This window comes from Eutrema salsugineum, unplaced genomic scaffold, assembly GCF_000478725.1.
Source record: "Eutrema salsugineum unplaced genomic scaffold, Eutsalg1_0 scaffold_1, whole genome shotgun sequence".
Taxonomy (NCBI): Eukaryota; Viridiplantae; Streptophyta; class Magnoliopsida; order Brassicales; family Brassicaceae; genus Eutrema; species Eutrema salsugineum.
This window is the reverse complement of record NW_006256909.1, coordinates 7043250-7061384: the sequence shown is the minus strand read 5'-3', so window position 1 is coordinate 7061384 and position 18135 is coordinate 7043250. Positions and strand designations below refer to the sequence as shown.

The following is an 18135-nucleotide window of genomic DNA, read 5'->3' as shown; positions in this document are numbered from 1 at the left end:
CAAAGGAAAAAAAATACGTAGCCACTTTTGAGATTAATTCTCATGAATGATCGACAAAATGATCTGGTTTTGTTGTATTTGTTGTACATATAAGAAAGAAGAATGCAGCTCTACAATAAAAATTCATTACATCATGTGCATACATCTATGACATTATGACAATTCCTTCAGATTAACCAAACAATACATTTAATTAATAGTACATAATTAATAAAATTTTGATTAATAATAAAATGTCAAAGTTTCAATAGTACATTTATTAGGTAGTTGTTTGTAAACTGGAATCAGATTATTAGTACGAAAGATTAAAGAGAGATTTTGTGCGATTTGTTTTATTGGCATAGCCAATAAACAATTCAGAATCCAACAACGTAGGCTCTATCCATATTCGTTCGTTAAATACTACTATAGGATAACAAACTAAATTGTGTTAACAAAAATAATATTTGTAAATTAGACTCACCTTAATCAGAGGAAACCCATGTTCTACCTAACATGCATGCATGTAGAGACTCGAGTCGAGATACAATATTTTATTCTTCTCTACTCATTTTTAATACCCCACGTGAAATGTGGCAATTTGTTGGCAAACAAGAAAAGTGGTTGGATATTTACTATGTACTAGAATACTACCGGAGCTCGCAGACACTTTGAGTAAAAGTGTAAAACCGAAAATGTATTCAGACGTTCAGTTCAAAATGAAGATCTCCTTAAATAAAAAACATGTTATGAATTAGTGTCTAAAATTTTGAAAAACAACTAATTTTATCATGTTAAATATACTTTTACTAAACAGAACTTACAAATAGTTTGACACGGCCCTTGAAGCCGCCTCCTCACCATTCCACTGACGGCCAAGTATGGGTCCAATGACATTTACTTATCATCTTGGTTATTTTCAAGCAACTCCAATCTTAGTCATATGCCCCTGATTACTGATGAATTTTTTTATCCTTAACTTGTTGTTGGTTCCCAGATTAGAATATCTCAAAAATGATGAGATCGATTTGAACATATTTATGTATTTCCTATTATCTTTTATTGTTAAATAAGTAGGTGTTCAGACATGGTATGAGACCCTCTGTGAATACCAGGTTTCTTACGCTTGCTTCCAACTGGAAGCGGCTGGGCACCACGAGCGTGCCAAATGATGACACCAAACTTGGCTATGGTGACTCCGAACTTAGCTATGTACGTACGATGATGTTCAACGTAATTGACGTGACCATGAAAACTGTTTAGGAAAAAATAGATGATTAGTTCTACAGGAAAAAAATCAAGCATATATATTTGAAAATTTTCTAATAATTAACCAGCAATCGTTCAAAACAAGAAAAATGGGGTCTTGGATTTCTACTACCTACTGCGAAAAGCTCTCAAGGTATAGCCTGTAAAAATTTCGCTTTGTTGTTGTCCTCAATTTGTGGATGGATCCTCTTGAGTTCTTCTTCTCTTCTAATTATAAGAGGAAGGCCGTCTAGATAATCTACGTATGTGGAGGAACCGACTTCCTAAATCTAGTCTATCCTTGCTTGCAGCACACGTTTTTCTGCGAGATATGTTCACTCTCTAGACGCGCTTTCTTTGGTCTGCTTTTACTTTGATGTCATGTGCTTCATACTCATATTAGGTTTGCCTCAAGTGAGTGAATGAATGATTCCCAAAAACAACAATAAAAACGATGGAAATACATGAATATGATGATGATGTCTTACTAATTGATGAACAAATGGTCTGACGACTGGGTATTATAGCCGATGATGACTCGACAACTAAGTATACCTGACGGCCAGGAATATCGAGTTAAACAATTTTTCCATATTTGTTATTAGGAACACTAACATTTGTATATCTTATTCTAATTGCTAGATAAGAAATTTTTTTTTTTAAAAATCTACACTCATATATTTTTAAAAACTTGAAGATCAAATTCTGGTTTTGTTTTTTTTTTTTTTTGTCAACTTATTATTATTAGATTAAACTGTAAACGGAAAATATAAGTAATTAACTAGCCATACAGGCGGTACATCAAATAAGGAAAATGAAGACTTCGTTTCGTACGCCTTTTTGGCTAGAAAATCTGCAGCTTGATTCCTTTCCCAATTCACATGATCAAGAGAACATTGTGGTAGTTTCTGCATCCAGTACCTGATATCATAGAGTACATTTCCCAACTTTAAGCTATCTTCCTTCGCATTAATAACCTTCGTTAGCTCTTTGTTGTCACTTTCGAACCACACATATCGCCAACCACGTGCCCAGACTACTTGTAAAACGTGAAGAAAACCTGCAGCTTCTGCCTGAAACGATGTGGCGACAAATGGTAAGTTTGCTGATCCTGCATTCAGAAAGGATCCTTTACAATCTCTTATAATCCATCCTACTCTGATGTGCTCTTGATTCGGTCGTAAGCTAATGTCAAAATTACATTTCAACCAACCCTCAGGTGGGGGTTCCCATTCACTTGACCTATCCTCAATTATATTTTGATGCGTACCTGAATTTTGAGCAATACCCTCTTGAGCAGCCAAGAATTCCGTAGCACTCTGAATACCTTTTTGTGCATCCACATTTGGACGGACATTTCTCTTTTCAAATAGAAATTCGTTCCTTGATTTCCAGATTTGCCATAGTATCCAAAAAGAAATAAATCTTACTTGATTAGGTAGAGACACGTTCTCTTGGTTTTCCAGTAGCAATTTGATATTCTCTTCCAAATTTGGTACAGCATTATCAAACAGAGTATAGTTTGCACATCTCCAAATTGACTTCGCCTGGGAGCATTCAAATAATACATGGTTTATGGTTTCGTCATATAAACAACATCTCTGGCAGATTGGATCAGCTTGTATACCTCTCTTTATAAGTGATTCTGCTGTTGGTAGTGCTCCCGACAAAGCTCTCCATAAGAAATGTTGGATTTTTGGTAAAAGCTTGATATTCCAGATCTTCATTTTCAGCTCCTTATCTCCTGTAGGAGGCATAATAATATCATCTTGGTCATGATGTGTAGCAAACCAATAACCAGATTTAACTGTGTATCTACAATCCTTTGTGAAGGGCCATATATACCTATCCTCAGTGGCATAACGTGACAGATTGACCGTCCGTGCTAAATCAGCATCTTCTGGTGTCAACAAAAGATCTAATTTCCCATTGTCCCATTGTCGTTTTCCTTCCTGCCATAACGAACACACTGGAACATGTAAACTTTGTCTATTCACACCAGTAACATTGTTGATAATACGTGGAGGTAAAACCGGTAACCAATGATCCATATCTACATATGTATCCCTTCCATTACCTAATTGCTTCCGTAAACCTTTTTTCAGCAGATCTTTTCCTGCTTGTATTGATCTCCATCCATAAGATGGTTGCATTCCACACATCGATTCTAAGAACATCGATTAGTGATGATACCTTCCTTTGTAAATTCTTGCAAGTAGAGACGTTAGGTTCGTCAAAATCTTCCATGCTTGCTTTGCCAAAAGAGCGAGATTAAATTTGTGTAAATCTTTAAATCCTATACCTCCTTCCTTTTTCGGCAAAGACATCCTTTTCCAAGCAACCCATGAGGTCTTCCTCTTTCCATTATCTGTGCCCCACCAAAATTCAGACAACAAACTATTAATGTCATCACATGTTGTTTTGGGAATAAGGAAGCAATTCATCGCATAAACTGGTTTTGCTAAAGCCACAGATTTGATTAATACTTCCTTACCAGCTGGAGACAGAAACTGATTATACCATCCTCCTAGTTTCTCCTCTATCCGTTTGATGACAAACTGGAACAGCTCCTTTTTCTTGCGTCCAAATTGTTCAGGTAATCCCAGGTATTTACCACCACCACCTATATTATTGATCCCCAAAATCCCTTGTAACACAGCTCTGAATTCTTCATTAATCCTCATACCAAATATAACTGACGATTTTTGAAAATTTACCTTTTGTCCAGAGATAGCTTCATAATCAGATAATATTTTTGCAATTTGCCCACAGTCCGATGGAGTAGCTCTACAGAAGAAGAGAGAGTCGTCAGCAAACAGTAGATGTGTAACCGTTGGACAATTCCTTGCTAATTTCATACCTTGGAACTTTTTCATTCTCTCGGCCTTACTCAGCATCTGGCTTAATACTTCTGCACATATCAAAAACAAATATGGTGATAAAGGGTCACCTTGTCTAATGCCTCTGGTAGGTTTAAAATTGCCATACGCTGTTCCGTTAATTAAAACTGAATAGGAAACTGTTGTGACACAACTCATGATCCAACCTATCTAACGATCAGCAAACCCCATTTTTCTCATTACCGTTTCTAAGAAACCCCATTCCACTCTATCATATGCTTTGCTAATGTCAGTCTTAACAGCTAGATAGGATTCAGCACAATCTTTTTTTGATTTGATAGCATGCAAAAGTTCATGGGCAACTAGTATATTGTCCTGAATATTTCTACCTGGAACAAATGCTGCCTGTGATTCCGAGATGAGGTTGCCTAGAAATCGTTTTAACCGCAATACCAGGATCTTCGAAATAATTTTATAACTCACAGTGCATAGACTTATTGGTCTGTAGTCACTCATAACCATAGCATCAGTAATTTTGGGAAGAAGGCAAATCTGTGTATGGTTCATACCTGGTTCCATCTCATTTGTTTCAAAAAATCTTTTAACCATATGACATACATCTCCTCCAATCTGTTCCCAAAATTGTTGATAGAAAGCGGCTGTGAATCTATCTGCGCCTGGTGCTTTGTCAGGTCCCATTTGGAATACCGCCTCTTTGACTTCATTATCTGTAATAGGCGCTGTTAAAAAAGAATTCATATCAGAAGTGACAGTTTGTACTATCTCTGGAAAAACTTCACTAACAGAAGCTGTATTAGACGTGGTAAACATTTGGTGAAAGTATTCTTCAGCAACCTTAGCTATAGCTTCATCCTTCTTGTGGATAATACCTTGATTGTCCTCAACATGCCTGATACAATTTCTGGATCTTCTAGCTTTCGTCGCACCATGATAGAATTTAGTGTTACGATCCCCAGCTTGTAACCATTTGTTCCTGCTTTTCAGTTTCCAAAATTGTTCTTCATCATAATAGGCGTCACCAAGTTCTTTCTTTAAACGATGAATTTCTGATACCTGGATTGAAGCATCTCGCAATTTTTCATCAATCTGAGTACGCAGCATTTGGATTCTCTCAGCTGCATTCGTCCTATTTCTCCTCTTCCATTTCGCCATAGCAGACCTGCACTTAACCAACTTCGCAGAAAATTGATTAGTTTGTCTCATACGAGTCTGCCAAGAAGTTGTGATTGTATCTTTGAAATCGTCATTATGATATAAACGTTTATCATATCGAAACAGACCTTGTCGCTGCTTTTCTTCATATTCAATATTAATGATCATAGGCCTATGATCAGATTCAGCTAAATCAAGAAATTCCATTTGTGAAGCAGGGTAAGCATTATTCCACTCCGAATTGACTAACACTCTATCCAGACAACATTCGACCACCTCATTTCTCCGCTTCCCTACCCAACTAAATGGATTACCAGATGATTTCAAATCAGTCATACCACATACCTGCATCATCGTCTTGAAACCAAGGCAGCTACTTGCATTTCTTACTCGTCCACCTTTCTTTTCCGAAGGTGTGAGGATCTCATTAAAATCCCCACACATCATCCACGGTCCTGTTCTTGCTATTGATATGCGCTGTAGCTTTTCCCAAAGATATTGTCTTAGTCTGGGAATTGGATTTCCGTAAATACAAGACAAGTAAAACTTAAAAGATTTGAATTCAATAGATAAGTCTACAAGCCTTGCATCTGCGGAAATACAATAAACAGAAAGATAACTTTTCCAGAAAACTACTAATCCACCACTAAGGCCATCAGGCGCAACTATCTGCATAGCATCATATCCTAATAGAGATCCTATATCTCTTACATAATCATTGTTTTGTTTTGTTTCCACCAGGAACAACAAGTCCGGAAGATACAGCCTCTGCATCTCTTGAAGACGTCGAACTGTCAGGCGCTGTCCCAAGCCTCGACAGTTCCAAACTTCTACTCTCATGGGACTTCTGGTGGATTCGAGTCCACCGCGCCTCCGAGAAGTGAAGTGTCGAACAGGTCCTCGACACAGTTGCTGTAGTCAGCTTGCAGCTTTCTCAAAGCATTCTCCTCCCGAATCTGGTGGCCTTCCTCTTGGATATGTTTGTCCACAGCTTCATCTTCCACTCGGAGCCTCTTGGGAGTCTGAGTAGCATCAGCAGAATCCATACCATCAAGAATTATATCACTAGTGAAGATTCTTTTACCTGCACCTTTGTTTAGTGGCTGTGCCGATCCATCCTCTGACTGAGAGGTGAACCCACTCTCCAGAAAACTCCCATATTGCATCACCGACTCAATTGTAGACCATTCCTCCATCACATCTTCTACAGTTTGACCCGCTTCATTCATTATCTCTGGTGTTTTAGGAGTGGTGGTTATGTAATCTGCTAAGAGATTTTCCACAAAACGATGCCTGCGCATGACTTCTTTAAGACCTCGGAGAGGGATCATGGCTCTCTCATAATCGTCAAGGCTTTCCACATCACCATCAGCATCGATCACCATCAGCATCCACCGATGCATTCGCTTCATCATGAGGACCTTCATCTACCGTAGTCGGATTGTGGTTTTGATTTAGGCTTTCTTGTGCCCTAGAACTCTCAGCAGCGGTTTCATTTGTTTCTTCTTGGGATTGATTGGTGAACAGATCAAATTCTGGTTTTGTATGTAAACAAATTTATAGGTTACCGTTAATCAATAAAAACAATAAATACGAATATGGGTTTTTTAAGACGACGGAACGCAACTTATATCTTTGGTCCATAGCCGTCCCTTTATTTTACAATGATAGTTTTATTATAAGTTTACAAAAATAATATTTGTAACCACCTTTGATTTCGTAAAACCCACGTTCTAACGCGTAGCGACTCGAAATTGTAGGTTATTTACTATTTGTTTCTCTCTCTACTTTCATTTTAATAATTTTTTTTTACATTTGAATATTCAGCATGTGAATATCAAGTTTATTAAAAATGTGAAAAACTGTGGAAAGTTTTACTATATATAATCTCACTCGTAGCGAGGAGATCTTATCACCCAAAACAAAAATCTAAAAACTAGAGAAATAAAACAAGTAGATTCAAACGCTAAACACAAGAAATATGGCGAATAGCAAATCAGTTGACTGGCAGTTTAGTGGCAGCGAGGCTGCCAAAGAAGCCTCAGGTGCCTCTTTAGGAACTTACTCCTCTAAACTCTTTGCCCTATGTGGCGCAGTGTAGGATTTATGATTCAGCTCAAATCTAGAAATCAAGGTAATCTCTAGAGACCTGACTTCTTGTATTGATGAACTTAATCAAATCAATGCAAGGCTTCCTGAATTGATGAACTTAATTCAAATCAAAACAAGGGTAAGAGAAATCTCTTTATTATTAAAATCTCAAAATCTGTGGAAGCTTACAACTTAGAGTTTCTTTAAATAAGAAAAGTAGAACAAAAACTCTAGTTAAGAAAAGGAAAACTAACTAAAATACCAAATTAAAATAAAAACCCACTAAGCAAGAAAGCCCAAATGACAATATGAGCATAAACACAAACGATAATCTTCTCTCTTATGTTAGGATGCTGCTGCATCACTATGCGACCCTCTCGGAAAGCCAATCTTGCCACCTCGAAGCGAATCCCCCCGAGACTAGCCATACTGCTGAAAAGGCAGTTGTTAAAGCCGTCCTATGCGGCACTGGAAACGCCTATGCTCCCAGTATTGGCCTTCCTGTGGCCAAACGGTAATATATACATAGACATATCGTTCATCATTTTTAGACATTAATTTTTTTAAAATTTTATTTCACTCTTGACTGAAACTATATATCTCATTATTTGTTTCTGGTATCCGATGACGTGTTTATGACCGTTGGATGCAAACGCCTATGCTCCCAGTATTGGCCTTGCTGTGGCCAAACGGTAATATATACATAGACATATCGTTAACCATTTTCTAGACATTTATTTTGTTATATCTTACTCTTGACTAAAACTGTCCCATACCTTTTTTTGTTACCCTTATATTAGTGCCGTAGCTGAGTACCTAAACCGATCTTCCGAAGAAACTAACCGCAGATGATGTGTTTATGACCGTTGGGTGCAAACAAGCCATTGAGCTTTCGGTCGATATCTTGGCTAAAACAGGAGCCAACGTCCTGCTTCCTAAGCCTGGCTTTCCATGGGACGTAGTCCGCTCCATCTACAAGAACCTTGAGGTCCGCAAATATGATTTTCACCCAAGAAAGAACTATGAGATTGATCTTGACAGCGTCAGAGAGATGGCAGACGAGAACACGTTTGCGATATTTATAATCAACCCTCACAATCCCAATGGGAACACCTACTCTGAAACTCATCTCAAGCAGGTATTATCACAGATATTTTAATTAGTTATACAAGTATGCAACATGCATGACCTTATGATCTAAGTGTTGATTGTGTGTATATGTCAATGAATCTTAGCTCGCTGAGCTGGCTCGTGAACTCGGGATAATGGTGGTTTCTGACGAAGTCTTTCGATGGACGGTGTTTGGGAGTAATCCCTTTGTTCCCATGGGGAAGTTCTCGTCGATCGTACCGGTGGTTACACTCGGGGGCATATCAAAAGGATGGAGTGTCCCGGGATGGCGAACCGGCTGGGTTGCACTGCATGATCTAGATGGTGTCTTTAGATCCACCAAGGTCTGTCAAATTATTTTCGATCACTCTTTAAGCATATACATGATATGTATCATAATTAATATTTACTATGTTTGATATCTAGAGTTAGCACAATTGTTCATTCTTATTAATTTTCTTAGCCTGATCTTGTTATATATATTGGACAGGTCTTCAGTGCTGCTAAAGAATTTCTTGAGATCAATTCTAAACCACCAACTGTTATCCAGGTACGGGACTTTCTATAGTTTGGAAAAATATTGTAACCAGATAGAATAAAAAATGTGCGGGATAATCCACTTATTGACAATTATGGTTTTGTTACATATGGCCTTTTTTTTCTAACTTATAGGCGGCTATTCCCCAAATTTTGGAGAATACTCCTAAGGACTTCTTCGATAGGAGGCAGGGTTTCCTGAAACATAAAGTTGATTTTGCATATTCTAAGCTCAAGGAGATTTCTGCCCTCACCTGCTACATGAAACCTGAAGCCTGCACCTTCTTATGGGTATTCTATCAATAACTGCATTTCATTAACACTTCTAATTTTTAATGATTTTGACATATTCTTACTTAATTATTTGTTTCTTTTGTTCTCGCAGACCAAGCTGAACATATCATTCTTTGGGGACATTAAAGACGATGAAGACTTCTGTGAAAAGCTTGCTACTGAAGAAAACCTCGTCCTTTTACCAGGTATTATTAATCAATATCCAATTATACCTATGTTCAAGGTTTAACTGTTTAGCATTGAAGACAACACATATCATTTTTTTTGTGAACATAATTATGTTCGTCATTTTTCTTATAAGAACATATATTTTGTGCTTTGGATTGGTCTAGGGATTGCATTTGCTCAGAGGAACTGGGCGAGGCATTCTATCGACATGGAGACTCCGACATTGGAGGATGCATTTGAAAGATTGAAGACTTTTTGTGAACGCCACTCCTTCATAGATGAAGCTAATTCACTCCAAGACGTCAACTAAAGGATCAGTTATATGTATCTTTCTCTAAGTCTTTTATATATGCTATAATAATAAATGGCTGTTATATCGATTTGAAATAAATCATGAACATTTTCGTATTTGTAACAAATTAAGGTGGTGTACGCATTATCGTTCGTGTATTTCCCAGAGTTTGCAATATTTTGCTTTATTTTCTACTTTTTATAAAAAAAATAATAAAATTTTAATTTCTTTTCATTTTCAATAGTTTGCACTTCCCGGTGTGAAAATGCCATTGTAGAACATTCATGTTCTTCTCTTAAATATTTCAAAAATAGATATAGGTCGTGTTTTATGTAGCTCAGAACTCAGCATCGATTCAGACTGAATATAGAGCCAAGACCGGCTACATTGAGATTCTAAGAAATTTTGACGTACAACTTTTGATAAGGTTGGATGGATGTATCTAGTACTTATATATATGATCCTTCATGTATCTAGTATAAGCTTTTTATTTTACGTTTACGCGAATATAAAATTTATATCATATCACAATTAATGAAATTCAGATTGAGAAATGAACTTTTATTGGAATTAATTAGATAGTCGTTGGATACTCTACTGTTTATAAACTAAAATATTAGAGAGATACTGCAATAACCTGTGCGGTCGATGCATTTGATAATAGTTTACAAAAGTCTATTATCTTAACTTACAATTTTTACAATAATGTGCTGAAACTTTTAACTAATAAATAACGTAGTGGTTTCACGCGTATTAAATTATTAAGTTACGCCCGGTGTATCAAAAACATGTTATACGTACGTGTTGGTGATAACAAAAACTAAAATTTCTTCTATTTTTTTAAAAACTTAGAGACCTTCTTATAATTAATATATGAATACATATATATATATATATATGCATTTTCGATGCCCTCTATTATGTACATGTTTTTAATCTATGGTCGTCTAAGACTAAAAGTGAGGTAATTCAGTCCGGTTTTTGAACGGTTTTGGTGAGATATATTTTCTGATATACTTTTTTTTTTGTTAGCTAAATATAAAAGTCTAATGGAACCAATAATAAGACTCATATCTACACCGGATGGGTGATGGGAAATTTTTAGTTGGAAATCAGGCAATTACAAAAAAAAAAAAACATGGGCCTATTTTTATTCCAAGACAAAGATAAAGATAATAAAGAAATAAAAACGTAGGAATCTTTGCTTCTTCTTAGACGCTGATGAGAAATCGACAGAATTATATTGTTTCTTCTATACACGTAATAAAGGAGAATGCGACTCTACAAGCGAGGGTTCATATGAGCATGCATTCAAAAATTAGTACACGAGAAACATTATTATTCCTTTTCTCCTCTATCTTCATTATAGTAACCCACGTGAAATACCAAATTATAGATCAATGTGGAAATCATTTGGAAAAAAGGGAAAGTGGTTGGAAATCTCACACTATATATTTTAACTCGTAGCAACGAGAGTTAATCACCCAAAAACAAAATCTTAAAAGAGAGAACTAAGTAAGAAATGATGAACCAAAAGTGCATTGAGTGGCAGTTCAGCGGGAGCGAGGCGGCCAAAGAAGCTGCCGCAGCTTCCCTAGGCACCTACACCTCTGAACTCTACGCTATGTGTGATCCTAATGGCAAGCCCATTTTGCCCCCAAGAAGCGAGTCACCAGAGACCAGCCCTGCAGCTGAAAAAGCTGTTGTTAAAGCCGTTCTATGCGGCACGGGAAACGCCTACGCTCCTAGCATTGGCCTTCCGGTCGCCAAACGGTATCATAAATATATCTAAACTGTTTTTATACATGACAAAAAAAAAATATATATATATATATATATAAAGCGCTACATATTTGGTTAATTTTGCATGAACTTGTTAACTAGATTCATAATTTTGTATTTTGGACCAGTGTTTTTGTTTGCTCATCAAACTTTTCCGAAATCATTTGTCACTTCCTTTTTAATATACAATATGTTCGAATTTTACATATGGTTTGTGAACTGATCTAAACTTATTAGGTAACCAGAATTAAGCAATCCAAATTCATTGAGACGGACCACATATTTTAGGCTAATTCTTTAGCCCCATTTAACGCTTGTATATTTTTACCTTTAACTCTATTAAATTTGTATCAATTTTATGACACAATCATTTTGCTTCTGTTATTCTTAGTGCCGTAGCAGAATATCTAAACCAAAATCTTCCGAAGAAGCTAACAGCAGATGACGTGTTTATGACTGTGGGATGCAAACAAGCGATCGAGCTCGCTGTGGACATTCTTGCTAAACCGAAAGCCAACGTTTTGCTTCCAAGGCCAGGCTTCCCTTGGGACGTAGTCCGCTCCATCTACAAGCACCTTGAGGTCCGCTACTATGACTTCATCCCTGAAAAAGACTTTGAGATCGACTTCGATAGCGTGAGAAAGATGGTAGACAAGAACACGTTTGCCATATTTATAATAAACCCCCACAATCCCAATGGGAACACCTACTCCGAGTGTCATCTCAAGCAGGTATTTACATGTTTATAAATATATAGTCTTCTAGGTACTGAAGTATTCACTTGACTATATATATGCCAATAATCTAATTTGTTTTCTTGTGTAATTGTTGAACCTTAGCTTGCTGAGTTGGCTAAGGAACTCTCGATAATGGTGGTTTCTGATGAAGTTTATAGATGGACAGTCTTTGGGAGTAACCCTTTTGTTCCGATGGGAAAATTCTCGTCAATCGTACCAGTGGTTACACTCGGATCCATATCTAAGGGTTGGAGTGTCCCTGGATGGCGAACTGGCTGGCTCGCGCTGCATGATCTAGATGGCGTCTTCAAAAGCACCAAGGTCCGATCCTTTCTTTCTATCATGATCGCTCTCTAAGCATAAACATCAGAAAATTTACAATATCTGATCGCATAAAACACATCATTGCCATTTACTTAATTTCAATTGCCATCAATCTACCTAAGTAATTCTATAAATATATAATTATTTCTTTATACTATATCGGATATATAAAGCTAAATTTGTACCTTTAATTTTTGGCCTAACTAGTTTGTTTTGTGGACAGATCTTACAAGCTGCCAAAGAATTTCTCGAGATAAACTCTAAACCTCCAACTGTTATTCAGGTAAAGACGGTTCGATGTCCGAAATTTTAGGTTATTCTCTTATTCTTTTTGTTAGAGTAAATAAAATACTTAATTATGGGGGTATTTCACTCAATGTTAATGCATATAGGCGGCTATTCCTGATATTTTGGAGAGAACTCCTAAAGAGTTCTTCGATAAGAGGGGGAGTTTTCTGAAAGATAAAGTAGATTTTGGATATTCTAAGCTCAAGCACATACCTAACCTCACCTGCTACATGAAACCTGAAGCTTGCACCTTCTTATGGGTATTCTATAATAATTATTACATTTTTAACAAGCTTGTTGATTATCTACTTTTATTTTGAGACAATCTTCACACTGGAACATTTATTAATATGGTCGCAGACCGAGCTGGATTTATCGTGCTTTGTGAGCATTGAAGACGATCAAGACTTCTGCAAGAAGCTTGCTATGGAAGAAAACCTTGTTGTTTTACCAGGTAATCAATCAACCCCTTTGCCAAGGATAACGGTTTCTAAGCTCTCTCTAAAGTTTCAAGAAGATGTCTATTCAAGTTTTAGGGTTTAGGTTTTAAGACAAAATACATACAATTTTTTTTTTACTTCAAACATAAGAAAATGTTGTGTGTTGGATTGGTTTTTATAGGGATTGCATTCAGTCAGAAGAATTGGCTGAGGCATTCTATTGACATGGACACTCCAACTTTGGAGGATGCGTTTGAAAGATTGAAGAGTTTCTGTGAACGCCATTCCATTACAGGTGAAGCTTCACTTAAAAACGTCAATGGCGTCAACTAAATGACCCGTATGTCTCTTCGCCCAAGTCTTTTTACACATGCTCTATTAATAAATAAAAAATGTGTAATGTATGGATTTGAGTTAAATCATGAACACTTTCATATTTTTAATAACAAATAAAATGGGTGTGCTTATCATCATCAGTCCTGTAATTTTTTTTTTTTGGTTAAAACAATCGTGTATTGTTTCTCATTAATAAATTCCAGATTATTTTCACTTACCATTAGACTACATGTATGTATTGATATTTAAGTATTTCAAAAGAAACTGGTCATGTCGTGTCCTATGTCTCAGGACCATTTCCTAACCCGAAGCAACCGGGTAGACTTAATCTTTGAGATTCTGACAAGCTGAAGATCATTTGCACATGTCCGGAAAGGTGAAATTAACTGATCAGTTCAACAAAAAAAAACAATCTGGTTCTAAAAATTCGGAACAATATTTTAGTTGAATATTTTTTTTTTGTATTTTTATCTACTTTTCAAATTTAAGAAGAGAATGAGTTTTATCATCTTTTTTGCATATAGGACTTCCGTAAAAACTCCTGTCAAAATCAGTTTTACTTTTTCAAAGAAAATAAAATAGCAATAATTAATAGAAAATAAAGAAACGCCAATCGGAATAAATCAGAGCCAAGACGTGAGAAGCAAGCAATTCACACACCTAAGTGGATAAAATACATTTCGGCTTAACTTAGGGCTTGGACGCTTGGTCCGAAGTTATTTCATTACATCTCAATATATTTCGCCTGGTTTCGGTTTATTCTGCAGCGTTCCTGGGCTCTTCTGCTCTTGGTGGCTCTCCTTTTCCTCATGGCTGTCTCTCCTGATGTGGATTTTGTTTCCCTCTGTGTAAGTTTCTCTGGACTGTGGTTAGGTAGGTTCTAGTTTCGAGCTTGGGCTTTGGCTTTGTGGTGCTTGGCTTATTTTAACACTATTGAACTACGAACATATTTAATTCATAACTCTCTTACATCAAAATCCGGCCAACGAGGAAGAGATGTTTCGATCGTTCGTCATTACCCAACTGGTTGCCATCCGAGTATTTTTTAGACCCATTACTGTGTCAATAGAAAATCAGTTTTTATTTTATAGAAAGAAAAATAAAGCTAGAAAAAATAGACAATTACTTTTCCATCAGGCTAAAAGACGCACTGCAAGCTGACGTTAGAAAAAAAAAAAAAAACGTTAGAAGCTTCACAAACTAAAATCACTCTTTCCCCTTTTAGTTTTCTAAGTCAATAGTCAAACACCATAATTACATATCCGTCCTTAAAACAATTAAAAACCGATTTGTTAGCTCAAAATGATAGGGTTAGAGATGATAATTTTATCAAACAATTAAAAACCGATTAGTTAGCTCAAAATGGTAGGATTAGAGATGTTAAATTTTATCTTTTAACCTGACTACTGATAACTTGAACCCGAGTTTTAATAAATTGTATGTGTTAACAACAAGAACAAACAAAAATTATACAAATAATTTTATTAAAATAAACACCAATGGGACCAACCACACATCCAATCTTTAGAAGCTTCACACCATTAAAATCAACTCATCCCACTTTACATTCCATTTTCCAAGTCAAGAGTCAAACGTATCTATTATTTTCCTTTGGCAAACGCGTTACGGAAACTTACATTTCCACTACAAATCAATATAAAAACGTATATCTATAAAACTATATTGTTAATTTAGTTAAACCTCCAAGGTTTGAGTTAGCCATGACTGAGTCTAAAGGGAATCAAGCTAAGCCTTTATCCCCATTTTCTCTCACCACTCGAAGCGACCAACACAACGAGGATCATTACCACCACGAGCCAACCAAACAGGTCCACTCACGGACCAAACTCATCTTATGTTGCGGTTTCATCGCATCTCTAACTCTGCTCATCGCAGTCACCTTCATCGTCCTCTCCCTCACGTTTTCCATCTCCATAACCCAAAACTCGCCGTAAGCTCCATAACCTTCATCCAATTTCGTCAACGGTAAAGTCAACACGATTCAACACGCTACGGTCTCAGTGGAGATCTCGATACGTAATCCCAACCCGGCGTCGTTTAAGGTAAAAGACGTTACGGTTCTGTTTTACCACGGTGAATTGGTGGTAATTAGGCATAGTAGTGGAAGATGTGAAACTATTCCGGCGAAACGGACGATTAAGATGAATCTTATAACGAATTTATGAGTTTCCTGGTTGTGATCAGTGTTTGATCAATGAATAATATATATAAATATATTCATATATATATATATATATATATATATATATATATTGAGGCAGACAATACTACAGCTACATGCTCTCAATTCATAGTGTTTGTAAATTACCAACAAAAAACTATGTTGCTCTCATTTCATAAACTTTGTATATATTATAAAAAAACCATAGTAATTTAGCTGCAACAAAAATGGATGAAGAACCTAGATCAGCACTGCAACAAAACTCTAAATTTTTACATTACTAATACAAACCAAAGTGCAAAATACATGAGTAGAGTTTTGCACGTAAGATGAAACAGAGTCTCCGAGTATATATTTTTCCTGCAAATTACGTCGACAATCCATTCCAATTTCACTATTCTTATTAGTAACCCAAAAAAATGGAAACTTTAAAGCCACCGAGATTCGCTTTACTATCCCTTTCATGATAAGAAGCAAATTATGACACTCGTGACAAAACTATTTGCATAACCATCCCTTACAAAAGCATGTGCATAACCATACCATCAGGCCGTGCCTATGTTAGAAAATTAGAAACTTTGGCCTACATACTTTTTTTTTAAGAGAATTCTACTTAAAATTTTGTGATTACAGTAATATTAGGGTCAAATATATAAAACATAATATTTTTAGAAACTTTAAAGAAAATATAAATTATTATTAAAAATAAAGATATTATAAAAATAAGATAACTAACTCATTGATCTTCTTCGCACATATCATATTCACATCTATTTTACCATTAATACGTTAAATTTTTATTTACATGACATTATACTTGCACTAATTTATTTTTACTCAAAACTTTCATTAAAGTTTTAGTGTAGTTTTATATTTAGTTGGAATAACAATGGTTATTATTTTAGAAAATATAAGTTTTCTGTATACCGTTTAGGATCTCCACAACTTTGGGCACGGCTCTATATACCATATGTATAACCATCATATCAAAATCCAGAAGTCTAATGACAAGAAGCTAAGTTCATTTCCTAGTTTAATCTCTAATTGTATGGCAATTGATAACAACATTACCTTGAGCTACTAGTCTAAAAGCTCTAGCAATCCCTCCTTCCACATTCGAGAGAGTAACAAACACCTTTCCATTTCTATTTCCACCATCGGATTTGAATTTTCCCATCAACTAGATTATAGCTCCATTACCCTGAAAAGTGAAATGTGTTAACTGATGTCTCTTATACCAAATTGGGAAAGTGAGTGAAACTTTATACCACGTTAGGAATCCGTCGTTTGTGTAACACAGAGTAAACCGTCCCATCTAAAACTTGCCCACTTCCACTGTCGATTAGTAGAGTCTGTCTTGAAGTCAATGCATATGACGATACGAATTGCACAATGTTCTCCTGCGCTGAATACAAAACGGTAATATATATATATATATATATATATATATATATATATATATATATATATATATAATTCAGAGAAAAATTTGTAATTACATTACAAACACGTACCTCTCAAAAATTGTCAATGTTGTTGCTCCCATGCAGCAGCCTGCGGATGAATGATTCTCAGTTAACACAGTTTTTTTTTTTTTTTTGCTTTGCCATAAATAGCTCTCTGATTTACTGAATTGTAAACATGTGGAAACACTTGGATTTTGGCTGGCGATAATGTATGACTTTATTAACTTATTTATTCAGTTAATGGGCATATATAGTGCATGATGAATTGAATTGTTAAACATTGTACAGTATTTTTCATCCATTTCTTGAAAATCTAAGGAGATTGCCTTTGCTTTTGATGCTACTTACTTGTTCATTTGGGAGAGTCAACGTTTGATTTCGAGGAAAATACAACTCCATTGATTTAGATGCAAGAAACGAAAAAAAAAGAAGAGACCAAGAAACTAACCCCGCTTGTGGCTCCACTGGATTCTCAATGACAGAAGTGGTATCTGAATCATCCTCAGCGTCGCTCATCTTAGCGGGAAAGATAAAAAGAGTTCTTAAACTTTCGCGAATCGCAGAAAAAAACAATAGGTGAAGCTTGTGGATTTTTTCGGAAAGTTGGAGAAGATAAACAGAGTAATTATAAGCATGGTGGTCCAGCTAAAAATTAATGACGTGGCATTTTAACTCAACGTAGATTTATCGTCAGCAAATATCAAACGTTGATACGAGATGCACTGGCCGTTGACCCCAACCTCTAAAACATCGGATCCATTGGTTTCAGCTTTTACATCTTCTTGTTCCTCGGTGTATATGCACAAAATTGATCTACTATACTTGGTATTAGAAGGGGTAACGTGTAT

At 36.0% G+C, this 18135-nt stretch overlaps 3 protein-coding genes and 1 pseudogene across 3 annotated transcripts; 3 read left to right on the top strand and 1 right to left on the bottom strand.

Annotated features, from left to right (window-relative positions):
- Window positions 1-1044: 1044 nt before the first annotated feature.
- On the bottom strand, window positions 1045-5684 carry LOC112081888. The gene is made up of 8 exons (XM_024148739.1): window positions 4637-5684; window positions 3722-4138; window positions 3530-3595; window positions 3421-3479; window positions 2658-3179; window positions 2498-2588; window positions 2149-2338; window positions 1045-1234 (listed from the first exon to the last, which is right to left on the bottom strand). The coding sequence occupies exons 1-8, from the start codon at window positions 5682-5684 to the stop codon at window positions 1045-1047; spliced, it is 2583 nt and encodes an 860-aa protein (XP_024004507.1).
- A 1537-nt stretch (window positions 5685-7221) lies between these two features.
- LOC18030880 lies at window positions 7222-9750 on the top strand (annotated as a pseudogene).
- A 1447-nt stretch (window positions 9751-11197) lies between these two features.
- Window positions 11198-13856, top strand: LOC18030879 (cystine lyase CORI3). The gene is made up of 7 exons (XM_006413474.2): window positions 11198-11505; window positions 11906-12245; window positions 12354-12572; window positions 12799-12858; window positions 12968-13123; window positions 13224-13317; window positions 13485-13856. The coding sequence occupies exons 1-7, from the start codon at window positions 11255-11257 to the stop codon at window positions 13634-13636; spliced, it is 1272 nt and encodes a 423-aa protein (XP_006413537.1). The 5' UTR covers window positions 11198-11254; the 3' UTR covers window positions 13637-13856.
- A 1474-nt stretch (window positions 13857-15330) lies between these two features.
- LOC112081887 lies at window positions 15331-15934 on the top strand (the record flags this gene model as incomplete). Its single annotated transcript, XM_024148738.1, is given in 3 exon segments — window positions 15331-15559; window positions 15562-15613; window positions 15615-15934. Coding segments are annotated over 3 exon segments (492 nt in total), but the record flags the coding sequence as incomplete, so codon positions are not given.
- Window positions 15935-18135: the final 2201 nt, after the last annotated feature.

Coding starts and splice junctions, on each gene's coding strand:
- LOC18030879 (XM_006413474.2), top strand. CDS start 11,255: ATGATGAACCAAAAGTGCATTGAGTGGCAGTTCAGCGGGAGCGAGGCG. Junction 12,573..12,798: donor GCGTCTTCAAAAGCACCAAG/GTCCGATCCTTT, acceptor TTTTGTGGACAG/ATCTTACAAGCTGCCAAAGA. Junction 13,124..13,223: donor AAGCTTGCACCTTCTTATGG/GTATTCTATAAT, acceptor ATATGGTCGCAG/ACCGAGCTGGATTTATCGTG.
- LOC112081888 (XM_024148739.1), bottom strand. CDS start 5,684: ATGTGTGGGGATTTTAATGAGATCCTCACACCTTCGGAAAAGAAAGGT. Junction 3,180..3,420: donor GCAAGAATTTACAAAGGAAG/GTATCATCACTA, acceptor TCGTTATGGCAG/GAAGGAAAACGACAATGGGA. Junction 2,339..2,497: donor GGGTATTGCTCAAAATTCAG/GTACGCATCAAA, acceptor TTCTGAATGCAG/GATCAGCAAACTTACCATTT.